Source organism: Gobio gobio (assembly GCF_949357685.1).
Source record: "Gobio gobio genome assembly, chromosome: 22".
NCBI classification, from domain to species: domain Eukaryota; kingdom Metazoa; phylum Chordata; class Actinopteri; order Cypriniformes; family Gobionidae; genus Gobio; species Gobio gobio.
The window spans coordinates 41,583,139-41,599,285 of NC_137118.1; the positions used below are offsets into that span (position 1 = coordinate 41,583,139).

General features: G+C 37.4%; 1 protein-coding gene across 1 annotated transcript; it reads right to left on the reverse strand.

Annotated features, from left to right (window-relative positions):
- Positions 1–435: 435 nt before the first annotated feature.
- Positions 436–15,765, reverse strand: polm (polymerase (DNA directed), mu). Its single transcript, XM_079805052.1, has 11 exons — positions 14,818–15,765; positions 14,006–14,183; positions 13,829–13,927; positions 13,580–13,750; positions 13,160–13,231; positions 12,889–13,009; positions 11,404–11,536; positions 9,691–9,793; positions 9,221–9,526; positions 2,401–2,484; positions 436–731 (listed from the first exon to the last, which is right to left on the reverse strand). Exons 1-11 carry the CDS (start codon positions 14,988–14,990, stop codon positions 645–647), a joined length of 1,527 nt encoding a protein of 508 aa, XP_079661178.1. The 5' UTR covers positions 14,991–15,765; the 3' UTR covers positions 436–644.
- Between the last annotated feature and the right edge of the window lie 382 nt (positions 15,766–16,147).

Here is a 16,147-nt window from a genome sequence, read left to right on the forward strand (position 1 = left end):
AGTCTTTTTTCTCCCAGTATTCAAAAAGAAATGTGTGAAATATATAATGAGCATGTAAAGATGTTTGGCGGTTGAGAAAAGCGGGTCAAAATGAACCAGGTGCACAAAAAGGAGGTTAGAATAATGTCAGGCATCATCTAACCACAAACACATCTGCATATATGATGTGTAGACATGCATCAAATATTCTCTCTGAAAAGAGCCTCCGTACATCTCCGCAAATGTCAGTACAACATTTATATGTTTAGTATATGCAACCGTATCAAAACTAAAAGTATAAATTGTAGTCAATCACACCACCAGCAGCTAAGACAATAAAATCAAGTCCAAACCAATATGCACTATATGCAGAAGATATAAAAAGGAAACCACCAATGGTCATTTATCCAAACACAACGTCCAATTACTGCTGCGCTAACATGGAGACAATAGGGACACATTTTCAGATTTTATTAAAATATTGAACTAAAAAGTATAAAGTAAGAACGACATCTTGTAAACATTCAAGTATCTGATAAAAGAGATTACCTTATTTAAAAAGAACCACGTTAAAACCTGAAGCTACGGTGCTAAACACAGACTCTGGCTCTGTGATTGAAGCACTGGCACATTTGTAGTGATAACTGGAGATGGATAGAGTGGATTCAGGCATTGCGCTCAGATGGAGGAATAAACTCCAGACCCAGGTAGGCAAAAATCTCCTCTTCCGTCTTTGCTCTGAGATACAGATTCTGTATAATGTTACAGAGAGAGATGTAAATGTAGCTATTCTAGCAAAGTATTGAGCAGTTTTACAGTTAAACATTTAATGTTGACATATACAACCTAGGCCAAAAGGTACACTATATTGCCGAAAGTTTTGGGACGCCTGCCTTTACATGCACATGAACTTAAATGACGTCCCATTCTTAATCCGTAGGGTTTAATATGGAGTTGGCCCACCCTTTGCAGCTATAACAGCTTCAACTCTTCTGGGAAGGTTTCCCACAAGGTTTAGGAGTGTGTTTATGGGAATTTTTGACCATTCTTCTAGAAGCGCATTTGTGAGGTCAGGCACTGATGTTGGACGAGAAGGCCTGGCTCGCAGTCGCCGCTCTGATTCATCCCAAAGGTGTTCTATCGGGTCGAGGTCAGGACAGTCAAGTGCCTCCACACCAAACTCGCTCATTCATGTCTTTATGGACCTTGCTTTGGTGCACTGGTGCGCAGTCATGTTGGAACAGGAAGGGTCCATCCCCAAACTATTTCCACAAAGTTGGGAGCATGAAATTGTCCAAAATGTCTTGGTATTTTGAAGCATTAAGAGTTCCTTTCACTGGAACTAAGGGGCCAAGCCCTGAAAAACAATCCCATAATCCCCCCTCCACCAAACTTTACACTTGGCACAATGCAGTCAGGCAAGTACCGTTCTCCTGGCAACCGCCAAACCCAGACTCGTCCATCGGATTGCCAGACAGAGAAGCGTGATTGGTCACTCCAGAGAACACGTCTCCACTGCTCTAGAGTCCAGTGGCAGATTCACAAATGTTTGTAGAAGCGTCTGCATGCCTAGGTGCTTGATTTTATACACATTTGGCCATGGAAGTGATTGGAACACCTGAATTTAATGATTTGGGAGGGGTGTCCCAATACTTTTGGCAATATAGTGTATTTTATATGTCCAATTACACAGAATATGTTAATGTGCCCCTACATGCTGTTTTAAAGACTCCTAATTGTGTAGTAAGTTTTCATGCATCCAAGGTCAAAAAAACACTTTAATTTAATCAAAATATTCATAGCATCAGCTCTTTTTCACAGCGTCTTAAACGGTCCGATCTAGGATTCTCTCTAAACCCCTCCTTTCCGAAAGCCTGCTCTGCGCTGATTGGTCAGTTGGCCCAGTCTGTTGTGATTGGTCGAAAGCTTACAGCTCGTGTCGGAAACAAAATGCCCATTACCATAACTTGATTTCAGCTCCATATCTTCCACAGCACTTGATACACAGATTTTACTGTTTCAATTCCACCACGAGTCCTAATCATTTGGATCATTAGTGCAGCAAAGTGTATTTATGTCGACAACATAAACCAAACTCTTCCAGTCTCAGCTCCAAGGGTCAAAGTAGACATTGTTTGTGAGCAGCCAGTGAAGACCGCATGCAAATCAGTTACAAATCTACACAGGTTCATGCAGGAAGTAAGACTAGAATTACTGTCGACGCGTTTCAGGCAGTTTAGAATTGGTTCTTCTAGGAGACAATAACCCCATTTATCCTGCACTTTGCAGACCTTTTACATTTACAAACACTATATGAAACACTACATGAAAGTTACTATCTGAAAAAGCAGAATAGGGGCACTTTAACATACTATAGCTATTATGATATACTTTTAGTAGACACATGCCCATGTGGCTCACCTGTTTGCTGTCGTACAGGGCGTGACTGCTCAAAGACATGTGCTTCTCTTGCCCCGCCCATCGCCTCAACTCTCTCTCAAACAGCTGCAGAACAAACAGCACATCATGAGTGAACATAACTGACCTCAAAACACAACGAGATTGAAGTCAGGTGTGATGACAGTTAAACAATCCCATTATTGGACTTAAATGAAGAGATCCAGAAAACATCACATTGAAGTTAGACAAAATACACAGTAAATGGAAATGAAAACTACAAATGTCAAAAAGATTGTATATGAAACCATACACATACATACACTGACCTAAAGGATTATTAGGAACACCTGTTCAATTTCTCATTAATGCAATTATCTAATCAACCAATCAATCACATGGCAGTTGCTTCAATGCATTTAGGGGTGTGGTCCTGGTCAAGACAATCTCCTGAACTCCAAACTGAATGTCAGAATGGGAAAGAAAGGTGATTTAAGCAATTTTGAGCGTGGCATGGTTGTTGGTGCCAGACGGGCCGGTCTGAGTATTTCACAATCTGCTCAGTTACTGGGATTTTCACGCACAACCATTTCTAGGATTTACAAAGAATGGTGTGAAAAGGGAAAAACATCCAGTATGCGGCAGTCCTGTGGCCGACAATGCCTTGTTGATGCTAGAGATCAGAGGAGAATGGGCCGACTGATTCAAGCTGATAGAAGAGCAACTTTGACTGAAATAACCACTCGTTACAACCGAGGTATGCAGCAAAGCATTTGTGAAGCCACAACACGCACAACCTTGAGACGGATGGGCTACAACAGCAGAAGACCCCACCGGGTACCACTCATCTACACTACAAATAGGAAAAAGAGGCTACAATTTGCACAAGCTCCCCAAAATTGGACAGTTGAAGACTGGAAAAATGTTGCCTGGTCTGATGAGTCTGGATTTCTGTTGAGATTCAGATGGTAGAGTCAGAATTTGGCGTAAACAGAATGAGAACATGGATCCATCATGCCTTGTTACCACTGTGCAGGCTGGTGGTGGTGGTGTAATGGTGTGGGGGATGTTTTCTTGGCACACTTTAGGCCCCTTAGTGCCAATTGGGCATCGTTTAAATGCCACGGCCTACCTGAGCATTGTTTCTGACCATGTCCATCCCTTTATGACCACCATGTACCCATCCTCTGATGGCTACTTCCAGCAGGATAATCCATCATGTCACAAAGCTTGAATCATTTAAAATTGGTTTCTTGAACATGACAATGAGTTCACTGTACTAAAATGGCCCCCACAGTCACCAGATCTCAACCCAATAGAGCATCTTTGGGATGTGGTGGAACGGGAGCTTCGTGCCCTGGATGTGCATCCCACAAATCTCCATCAACTGCAAGATGCTATCCTATCAATATGGGCCAACATTTCTAAAGAATACTTTCAGCACCTTGTTGAATCAATGCCACGTAGGATTAAGGCAGTTCTGAAGGCGAAAGGGGGTCAAACACAGTATTAGTATGGTGTTCCTAATAATCCTTTAGGTGAGTGTATATCAGGGTTATTATTAGGGGTGTAACGATTCGTTTTAACAACGATTCGATTCGTATCACGATTTGAGGTTGTCGATACGATTCAAGGACGATTTTGGTTCATTTAGAACGATACGATCCGAAACGATTCAGTGACCTGAAATCGATTCAGTAACTTTTTAGCCAAAAATTGTGTGACTGAAATAAATATCTGGATACTGGTCAGTGCAGGTGAAGTTTCCTAGATTCCAGTTGTTTTTTGTAAGGGAATCAGGTATCAATTAATTATGGATATAAACAAACAAGTAAACAACAATTAATGGCAAATGCATTCAAATTTTATTTGAATAAAGTGCAACCAACAGTTTAGGTTGAATTAACAGGAAGTTAACCTTTTCTGCTCTCATTTTCAATATTCAATACATATTCAATAAAAGCACAGTAAGTGCAACCAACATTTCAACAGTAGGTTAACCTGCTACTTCTGCTTTTGTTATCCAACATAATAATATTACAATATTAATATCAAAAATAAAGTGCAACTAACTTCTCTTCAGGTTTAATTAATAGTAGGTGTACCTGTTACTTTTGCTGTTGTTTTTCAACATTAAAATAATACAAATACAATATTAATATCAAAAATAAAGTGCAACCAACATTTCTTCAGTTTGAATAAACTGGCTGAACCTGCTACTACTCTCAGTTTAATAAACAAACAATATTTAACAAAAGATAAAATGTAACCAACTACTCTTCAATGACTACATATTTCTTTTTCAAAAATATCAACATGATCTGACCGCAGAACTCTTCTCTGTGTGTTCACTATATCACCAGCAGTACTAAAACTCGCGCTGCTGGCACACTGGTCCCAGGAATGCACAGGTAACATTTAGCAAGGGTTGAAAGTACAGGTAACACGTTACTAACTTAGCTCTTTCTCCTGGTGACTTGATAATTTCTCGCTCGTTGGCTTCTCCTCTGCCATCCGCCATGCTGTTTTGTTTTCTTAGCGCTGCTGCTGGTGCGTGCGTGGCGATGATGTCACAGATAGGCAGACTGAATCGAGTAACGTTTAACGCCTTTATCATTAAAAGTGCTAAGAAAAAACATCCATTTAAAGTCTGACGTGCTTAAATCCAATGCGTTATTTCCTATGATCGATACAATCGATTGATTACCTTTTAAAACGATGTTAGATCGATATATGTCGTCCGGAAGGCCAACTTGCCGAGCACAGATCGATGTAGTTAGATCGTAGGAAAATAAATCGATACATCGATGTAGTAGATGAATCGTTACACCCCTAGTTATTATAGTTGAGTAAAACTTAACTTGATGTACTAAATAACCAAAACTGCAATAAACTAAATTAATAAAAACTATACTATATAGACGTATCTTAAAGGGATAGTTCACCCAAAATTTAAAATTCCATTTTAGGTGTATATGACATTGTTCTTTCAGACAAATACAATCGGAGTTATACATCGCGTCACGAGTTGCGACTTGCGTACAGTTGTTTGCCAGAAGCTAGTTATTTTAGGCTATAAAGATTTAAATATGGATATTTTTCTTATACAAACGCATGGCTTTGCTTCAGAAGGCCTTTATTAACCCCCCGGAGTACTTTTAGAATTTTCTGGATTAATTCATTTTTTTTACCTTCAAAATCTAAGGTACCATTCACTCCCATTATAAAACTGGAAAGAGCCAGGATATTTATTAATATAACTCTGATTGTGTTAATTTAAAAAAGGAAAGTCATGTACACCTAGGAAAGCTTGAGGGTGAGTAAATTATGGGGGAATTTTCATTTTGGGTGAAATATCCCTTTAAATGTGGTGTATCCAAAATGGTCAATGTTTATGATAATGTCTTTATTCATATTATTTCTTTTATTAATTATTCCTTATATATTATTATTCTTTCACGTTATTGAATTCTTTAATTATTTACATACCTTCCACTATATGCTCTGATATGCTTTATTATTTCCAAATGTAAGATCTTTGGTGACTCTTCTGTGCTGTAAGATCGAGGGTGTATTTTCCATCAGAATTGATTACGTGGTGTACCTTTGTATCAAAATATGTCTGTTTCCATCTCTGCAGACATGAGATCATGCTTAAAGGTGTCAAAACAACACCTCATATATCTATTTCAGGGTTTTTCCTGGGTCAAAAATGGTCTTCGGTGGTGGCTGACAGACATGGTCATCCATACACACAGTAAAAAAGTACCCTATCCACGTAATCTGCAAGCGCAATACTGACAATACATTTGAAATAAATACAAAGAAAGTTTGTAATTTTTGCTTATCTTATTTTGATACCTTATTTTTACACTATTTACAGATAATTGTTTTGGTATATAATCATATCAATATTAAAAAGTAGTATTAAAAAATGATCAAATGATTCTGCCATATACAATTTCATAAAATTATCAGCTAGCTAATAACAAATTTTGTTCTTGTTCTTGTTCTGTTCACCTCTCTCTCCAGTCTAAACTAAATTATTTATAGGCTATTTATTTTACTACACATTGTGAACATAAATAAGCTGAAAGACTGGATAATTAAAACTAACTCTTACACCCACTCTTGCTAAATTGGGTAAGCACACTTGTGTTCTCATTTCAGAGATGTTCTGAGTAAATGATTAAACTGATTCGTGAGTTCAGTGTTGGACAGTTCAGTTGTTCTAACCAGTCGTTAAAATGATTCGGTTCAAAGGAGTCATATAGGTCGCGAATCAGACATTAGCACACGCGTTGTGTGCGAATCCCTTCTGTTCATCGCGAAAGATTTGTCAACACACAGAAAACACTTCATAACTGGATAGGATTTGTTTTCCGTTTATTGAAAGTATGGTTTATGTCAGCTGGTCAGAGAAGAGTCAACATTTTTTGAGCGCAATTCACACCCAGCGGTAATTAAAGGAAAACATTGTGTGATAGCGCCACGTGCAACATGGATTCGGTCTTCCGACCTTTTGATTTTGATTAACGTAATATGTGAAATATTAGAAAGCGAATGCTTGTTTTGAAGACAGAGAGAGTGCGAGTGGGGGAGGAGCTCTGTGATCGTTCTCTCTGTCACTCAGTTAAAGGGTTAATTCACCCAAAAAGGAAAATTCTGTCATTAATTACTTATCCTCATGTCGTTCGACACCCGTAAGACCTCCGTTCATCTTCGGAACACAAATGAAGATATTTTAGTTGAAATCCGATCGCTCAGAAAGGCCTCCATTGGCACAATGCACTTTACACTCTCAAGACCCATAAAAGGTACTAAAGACGTCGTTACAAAGTCCATCTCATTACAGTGGTTCTACAATAACTTTATAAAGTGACGAGAATAGTTTTTGTGCGCAAAAAAACCCTAAATAACGACTTATATCATGATGACCGATTTCAAAACAAGGCATCATAAAGCTTCGAAGCATTATGAATCAGTGAGTCGATTCAGCGTTTTGAATCGCCAAAGTCACTTGATTTCAGAAGTTTGGCGGTTTGACAAGCGATCCGAATCATGATTCGACTCGCTGATTCATAACGCTTTGAAGCTACATGATGCATTACCGTGTACCGTGCATTGTGCCAATGGAGGCCTTTCTGAGCGATCGGATTTCAACTAAAATATCTTCCTTTGTGTTCCGAAGATGAACGGAGGTCTTACGGGTGTCGAACGACATGAGGGTAAGTAATTAATGACAGAATTTTCATTTTTGGGTGAACTAACCCTTTAATGCAAGCGCAGCAGTCATCTATTCTACATCACTCATAAATCACAATAACTGATCAAATAAGGCTTTGGCGGGACAAAAATTTGTTTTGGCGGCCGGCAAAAAATTTTCAATGTAGGAAAAACCCTGTATTTTCCTCTATCTTTGTCATTAGACCACGTACGCCGACCTAGCCGTTACACCAACTACGACACAATGGAAAAGTCTGTTTGACCTTTCCTTATTAGACCATGACATAAGTTTAAGAGGATGCAAGTTTCCTGCATATATTCAAATTATTTTGCTGGTCTCTTCTGCTTCATCTCTTCTACCTCTCCTTTCAATCTGCAAATAACGTACTTCTTTTTTCCTACTTCCTCTATACTCCGATCTCCACAATCTTCATCTGTTAGATACAATACTTTGGATTTTATTATAAATTATTATTAACTTGATTAATTTGTTTGTCTCTATAATTTTACCTTTTAACTTAATAAATGTGTTATCCCGTATTCAAATTTGATCGGTGACATAATCATTGCTTGTCTGCCTGGATCCCATTGCATCAACATACAATATATATGTGCTGTGAAACTGATAAATCGCGAATCTAAAATCATCTAAAATAAAAGATTGTGTTTATATAAATATATGTGTGTGCATATATACATACACATACTGTACATGTGTGTGTGTGTGTCTGTATGTATATGCACACACACACATTATATAAACACTATGACTTTTATGTTAGATGCGATTAATTGCAATTAATCAATTTGACTGATTAATCACAATTATATATATAACTTTTGATAAAAAAAATTCAATCAATAATCAATTATTTCACTTCTGACTATGAAAATGTATAAATTAAGTACTTAAAAGTTAGCCTGAGGTCATCATACTCAGATTCTAGTCAGAATATGAGTCTGATGCTCCTCCATTGGGCTGTGATTATGGGGCGTGTTTCAACCGAACCAGGAAAGAAAATGCCTCTGCACTCCATTGGATAGGCCTACAACCAATCAGAGCAACGGAGTAAGTGACGTATAAGCAACACATAGTTGTCAACAGAACTCAACTGCACGCACGCTGGAAGAAGTAGAAGAAGAAGATGAGTGTAAACGATCTTTGCCGGTGTTGTAAAAAGAATTTAAGGATACACGGAGTACTTACCGACACAATCATAATTTTTGAGAGAAACAGTAAAGGTGAACGCATATATGAACAAGTTATCCATTTAGTAAACAAATTAAACCCAATCGCTCTTTGGTGACGTGAATGATTACATTACTGTTGATCATCTGTCCACCATCGTATAAAGCCCGCCCAGACAATTTGATTGGTCCAAAAAGCTCTGGTTCGAGCATAGTTGGATCAAGTTCAGACCAAACTTCCCGACCTTAAAATGTTGTGGGCAGGGCTAAGTTCGGCTGGTATCAGGCTACTTAAAAGTACTACTAAAAGTGTTTGTTTTCAAACTACTCAGCCAATAAAACTAACTGAAACCAAAAAAGAAAAAAAAGAAAGAAAAAGTAGTGAAACTTCGAAGCAGTTTAATCATTCGGAAGTAAGGAAGCCACACACCTTAGACCCTGTCCATCCCAGAGTAGCGAAAGCAAACTGGCTGTAGGGACTGACCACCAGATCTACCCGTACAGCTCTCCAGCCTGACGCTTCTGAAAGCTGCTCACCGACTCTTTCAGTTTCACTTCCTGGACTGACATCCTGAACAGAAGCAGTGGAATTCGATTCGCAGCTCACAGCAGATGCCTGAAGCTTAAATATGGAAAAGCATCTCTCAAAGCGATCCATGTTACTAGGAGCTCGAGCTGGACCGTCCATTTTTTCCAGATAAGAGTTTCTGGTCGTCTTCTGATATAGCAGTAAACCCTGATGAAAAATACATGTAACTTTGTAAAGAAAACATTTAAAAAAGAGCAAAAACTCTTTGCATGAGTAAAGTGAGGTTTTTTTTATGTTGTAACATGTACAACACCAAACAGACACGAGGGATGGATTGGATCATCCAACTATTCAAAGAACTTCACAAGTACCTGCTCCTCCAGCCAGTTTGTGATTTTAGGCATCAGTCCTTCCTCTTTTCCTTCCTCTGGATGTGTTATGAGAAAGTCCACGTCATGACCGACTTCCTTCCCCCTAAAATATATACGGCAAAACCCAACAGTTTGATTGTTTATTTCATCAAAAAATGTAAACTATATTATCGCACAGCTCTATATATGAAGTTGGATATATAGAAGATTCAACTTTACCAACATACATACAGTACATTCACATTAAGCAATATATACTATATAACAAATCTTGGCTGTGTGATTGTTTATATAACTGCAATATGTAAACTAAATTGATAGCACAACTCTATATATAAAATATGATTTATAAGTATATCCAACTTTATCCACATATATACATTACACTCACATAAACTATATAACAAATCTCAACTGTTTGATTGTTTATCGTCACAAAACCTAAACTACAGTGGCATGAAAAAGTATGTGAACCGCTTGCAGAATCTGTGAAAATGGGAATAATTTTAACTAAATAAGAGGGATCATACAAAATACATGTTATTTTTTATTTAGTACTGTCCTGAATAAGATATTTTACATAAAAAATGTTTACATATAGTCCACAAGACAAAAAAATAGCTGAATTTATTAAAATAACCCTGATAAAAAGTTTATGAACCATTGATTCTCAGTGCTGTGTGTCGTTCCCTGGATGATCCAAGGCTGTTTTTTTGTTTTGTGATGGTTGTTCATGAGTCCCTTGTTTGTCCTGAGCAGTTAAACTGCCCAACGTTCTTCAGAAAAATCCTCCAGGTCCTGCACATTCTTCAGTTTTCCAGCCTCTTTTTCATATTTGAACCCTCTCCAGCAATGACTGTATGATTTTAATATCCATCTTTCACATTGAGGACAATTGAGGGACTCAAACACAACTACTAAAAAAGGTTCAAACATTCACTGATGCTCCAGAAGGAAACACAACGCATTAAGAGCCGGGGGGTGAAAACCTATTGAATTTGAAAATCAAGGTAAATTGTACTTAATTTGTCTTCCGGGAAACATGCAAGTATCTTCTGTTGCTTCTGAAGGGCAGTACTAAATGAAAAAAAATTATATTTAAACAAAAAAAGAAAAATCTGGACATCTTCATCCTGTTCAAAAGCCCCCCCCCCCCCCCCCCCCAATGGTTCATAAACTTTTTATAAGGGTTATTTTAATAAATTAAGCTATTTTTTTGTCTTGTGGACAATATGTAAAAAATAATTATGTAAAATATCTTATTCAGGACAGTACTAAATAAAAAATAACATGCATTTTGTATGATCCCTCTTATTTAGTTAAAATTATTCCCATTTTCACAGATTCTGCAAGCAGTTCACATACTTTTTCATGCCACTGTATATTATCATCCAGTTCTATATAAAGCTGGTTATATAGTAAATCCAACTTTATTTGCATACAGTAATACAGTAAACTCACGTAAAGCGATATATACCATATACATTATCTTAACTGCTTGACTATATTATCACCCAGCTCTAATCAGCTAAATGCAACTATAAAGCATGAATATATTAGGATATTATAAACATTAACATCATGATTTTCTGTAAAGCTACTTTGAAACAAAATGTATTGTGAAAAGCACTATAAAACAAAATTGACTTGACTTAAAATGGACATGGATGCTCAAAAATGCTTTAAAGAAACAGTATTAAGGCATGATCTGACCTCTTGAACCCTCCCATGAGCTGGATCTCTGCTCCCGGCAGCACAGCGCATACAGCTTTCTCTACGATATCACTGATGGCATCAGCCTCCGCCTTAGTGACGGGTTTCTGGAGGTCATCGTAATACTGGACTCCTGAAAGTGATGAGGTTTTGAAATTCTATTCAGTTTTTTTTTTTTTGAAGTTCCACATAACGGTGCAACATGTTCTTTTAATTTATTTGTGGACTTATACATGCAGATTGTTGTTTGAGATATAATATATTATATATATATATATATATATATATATATATATATATATATATATATACACCACCAGACACTTTCTTAGGTACACCTGTTCAACAGCTCATTAACGCAAATATCTAATCAGCCAATCAGATGACAGCAACTCAATGCATTTAGGCATGTAAACATGGTCAAGACGATCAGCTGAAGTCAAACTGAGCATCAGAATGGGGAAGAAAGGTGATTTAAGAGTATTTCAGAAACTGCTGATCTACTGGGATTTTCACGTACCATCTGTAGGGTTTACAGAGAATGGTCCGAAAAGCAGAAAATATTCTGAGTGCGAAAATGCCAGAGGAGAACAGCCAGACTGGTTCAGCTGATAGAAAGGCAACAGTAACTCAAATAATCTCTCATTACACCACTCTGAACGCACAACACGTCCAGCCTTGAAGCAGACGGACTACAGCAGCAGAAGACACACCGGTGACACTCCTGTCAGCTGAGAACAGCAACCGAAGCTACAATTCACACGGGCTCATCAAAACTGGGCAATAGAAGATTGGCGAAACGTTGCCTGGTCTGAGGAGTCTGGATTTCCGCTGGGATGTTCAGATGGTAGGGTCAGAATTTGGCGTAAGCAGCATGAAATCATAAATCCATCCTGCCTTGTATCAGCGCTTCAGGCTGCTGGTGGTGTAATGGTGTGAGGGATATTTTCTTAGCACACTTTGGGCCCCTTAGTACCAATTGAGCATCGTTTAAACACCAAAGCCGACCTGAGTATTATTGCTGACCATGTCCATTCCTTTATGATCAGTGTACCATCTTCTGATGGCTACTTCCAGCAGGATAACGCTCCATGTCCCAAAGCTCAAATCATCTTCAACATGACAATGAAACGGCCTCCACAGTCACCAGTCTTAATCCAGTAGATCAGATTTTGGATGTGCTGGAATGGGAGATTCACATCATGGATGTGCAGCCGACAAATCTGCAGCAACTGTGTGATGCTATTATGACAATATGATGCATTAAGGCAGTTTTAATGGTAAAAAGGTGCAACCACTTAAGGTGTCCATAATAAAGTGGCCAGTGAGTGTAAATATATATATGTTCAATCAAAGGCTGTTTGAGAGAAACACACACACATGCATACATACACACACATATATACATTATATAGGTTGTTTGATACAAATATTTCTATATTTATGAATATAATTACACTAATTTAGCAGAGTGAAAGGCTGTACCCGCTTGCTGTGCACGGTTCAACTGTTGTCCTGTGCGAACCAAATCATCAGGAGATCTCAAACCCTCTCTAAACCAGCGATCTGCCGTCCGCACTCCCACCCCAAAAATACCCGTAAGTGCCTGCAGAAAAGGAAGATGCGACATTATAATTCACAAACTAAAGGTTAGAAATCAGGCATTTCATTTATAATGGCAGATGGCATTATTAAGAATAGAATATTTCTGCAAAAATAGTACATAGTATGAATAGTATGCAATTTTTGAAAATACCTTCATGGCCTGATATTGCTCTGATTGTCTTGTTGATTCCACTTCTCTCGATGATCCATCTTCTAAAATCTCCTAAATAGTGAAATAAGCTTTTTAACAGAAATATCTAGATAATATGGATTTTTGAGAGAAGTTTACATTTATGACCTTGGCATTTCTGGTGTCATGATCTACTGCTCTACTGTTTAAAGGGATAGTGCACGCAAAAATGAAAATTCTGTCATTTACTATTCACATGGAGAAAAATCCATTGATCAATGGTGTCCCACTGTTTAGTTACAAACATTCTTCAAAATATCTTCCTTTGTGTTCATACATAGGTTTATACATGTTTGGAACAACTTGAGGGTGAGTAAATGATGACAATTTTCATTTTTGGGTGAACTAACCCTTTAAGCTACAGGAAAGCATAATTGTCACCTTTATAACCCTCTGTGAATGGTCACCCAGGCAGGGCAAAGACCTCAGATCCTCCATGTTCTTCACTCGATGGGGAAGTGCCTTTAGGACTGAGGCTGCCCGTCTAAAAGCGACGCTCCGTCCTTCATTATCATTATATTCTGCATTTTGAGCCAAGATTTCAAGAGCGTCCTACAGGACAGAGTATCAAATAACTGTTCATATTTAGCTCAATGGAAGTGACTAAACAGAAAGCAGCAAATAACTCACTGTTAGAAATGAATTGTGGTGTTTCAAAGGTGTCCGTCTTTGACAGGCATAATTTTTTATCAGCATTGCAGTTGGATCTATGTTGGGTTTTGGGTTAACCTGAAACACATTTAAATACTTACGTCATTTGCTCTTTTTAAAGTAATGTGTCAATAAAAGAGAGATCTGCCCTTGTACCTGTAATGCGTGTCTGTCCTGAACTGGAACGGGATGCCCTGCCTCCATGCTCTCTGTAAACCACCTGACGTCCAACAAATGGACAGAACTAGAAGTGTCTCGTCCTGTTTGGTTGTCCAGCCAGGCCTGGACTTCATCTCCGCTGTTGTTTTCTGACACAATATGTGTGATGGAGGAACTGTAAGAGAAAACAAACAAGAAGACTTTCAATCTTTTAGGTGCCACGGACCCCCAAATATGATCATTTTTGACCCATCCTAAAATTTAACAGGCATCTATCATTTATAAACACCCAATTTATACACTGTAAAATTAATATTATATATCTAAAATTAGTTTTATATATGAAGACTTCAGATGCAAAAGCTTCCAAGTCCGTCTGATGTTTTTCTTTAAAATAATAATTTTTGACAGGCTTCTATGTATAGGTTTCTACCTAAGTGCAGGTACTTCTGAATGGGCTGAGGCTGGGATTTAGTGGGTTTGAAGTGAAAGTATTTTATGAACGTATACTATACGTGGAGAGCATTCACTCAGTATCGTTATCTCATTTTTGACCGAAGTGGCTTTTAGAGGCTTTTGCATCTGAACTCTTCATATATATATATATATATATATAATATATATATATATATATATATATATATATATATATATATATATTCTTTATTCCCCTACTCACTATAGTAATGTACAATAGTATGAAATAATGTATTTTAATCCAATTTAAAAGATTAATAACCCCTATTTTATGATACCATTACAAAAAAGTACTGTGCCAATACCATGGTAAACATGTAATGCAAACGTACCTGTAGGTTTCTTTAATAAGAAATCCTTTGCTCCGTCCTAGTCTGGTAAGAAATGCTCTTCTAGATGTCCCCATCTTTCTCTCCAATATGAATATTGAAACATGGGGAAATTTACAGGTGTCATTCTGTTGGCTTACAGTTAGAGACACTTTCCTGCGTTTTAATGGGATCATAGTCTAGAATAAACACTTTGGATCCCCCTTCTGCCAACTTCAACCACCTCATCTACCACCAGAGCAGATGTAATCAAACCCCTTGCATTTCCACAAGATTGAGGGAAAATATGTCACGTGTGAGTCACAGGAAGAAAAAAAATTTAGTTGGAACGGCTATTTTTATGACAAGTGCGCGCATCAGTGGCCCGAATGTTGTCTTTAATTGTTATCGGTGGGCATAGGTAATACGTATTTAAACCATAATCTTGTTGTTCACAAACGTCTACAAAAAACGTAAAACATCTTGACATTTGAATGAGAGTTAAAAAGGAGAGTTGCTACCTTCCACGGGCGCCACCTCTCGGAAGACTGATATTATATACAGGGGGTCTATTTTGAGTGGTGCACATGTTGGTGCACCCATAAAGAGTTCCGACTGGGTGCAGGGTTTAAAAAAATAAATAAAATAAAAATAAAGTATATAACAATAAATTTGAAAGGTCCAGAAAAGGTTTTCTTGATCTTCAAATGTATTTACAATACCATGTATGTCATATGCGATTATAAAACAATAACACGTGAAAACAAGGGGGCGTGACCTTGTAATAAAACGCGCAGTGTCATGTTTGTTAAAACCTTAAAATTAAAATGAATTGTTTACTCACCCTCAAGTTGTTTCAAACCTGTGTGGGTTGCTTTCTTCTGCTGAACACAAAAGAAGATATTTTAAAGAATGTCAGTAACCAAACTGTTGCTGGTCCCTATGACTTCCATATTATGAAAAACCAAATATGGATGTCAATGGGTACCATCAACTGTTTGGTTACTGACATTCTATAAAATATATTATTTTGTGTACAGCAGAATAAAGGCAACTCACACAGGTTTAAAGCAACTTGAGGGTGAGTAAACAATAACAGAATTTTCATTTTAGGGTGAACTATTCCTTTAATATTAGGAATATGTATTTTTTTTCATGGTTTGTATTAAATTCTTATTACATACGTGAATTAAAATAATATAAATATATAATTTTGGCATATAAAATGTCATGTATTATGTATAAACTTACATGCGTCATATGTAGCCTAAATAAACAAATGAATTAAAGATTTTGTGTTGTCAGAGCCTTATTCATAAAACATCTATAAAACGATGCAAAGCTACTTAGAACA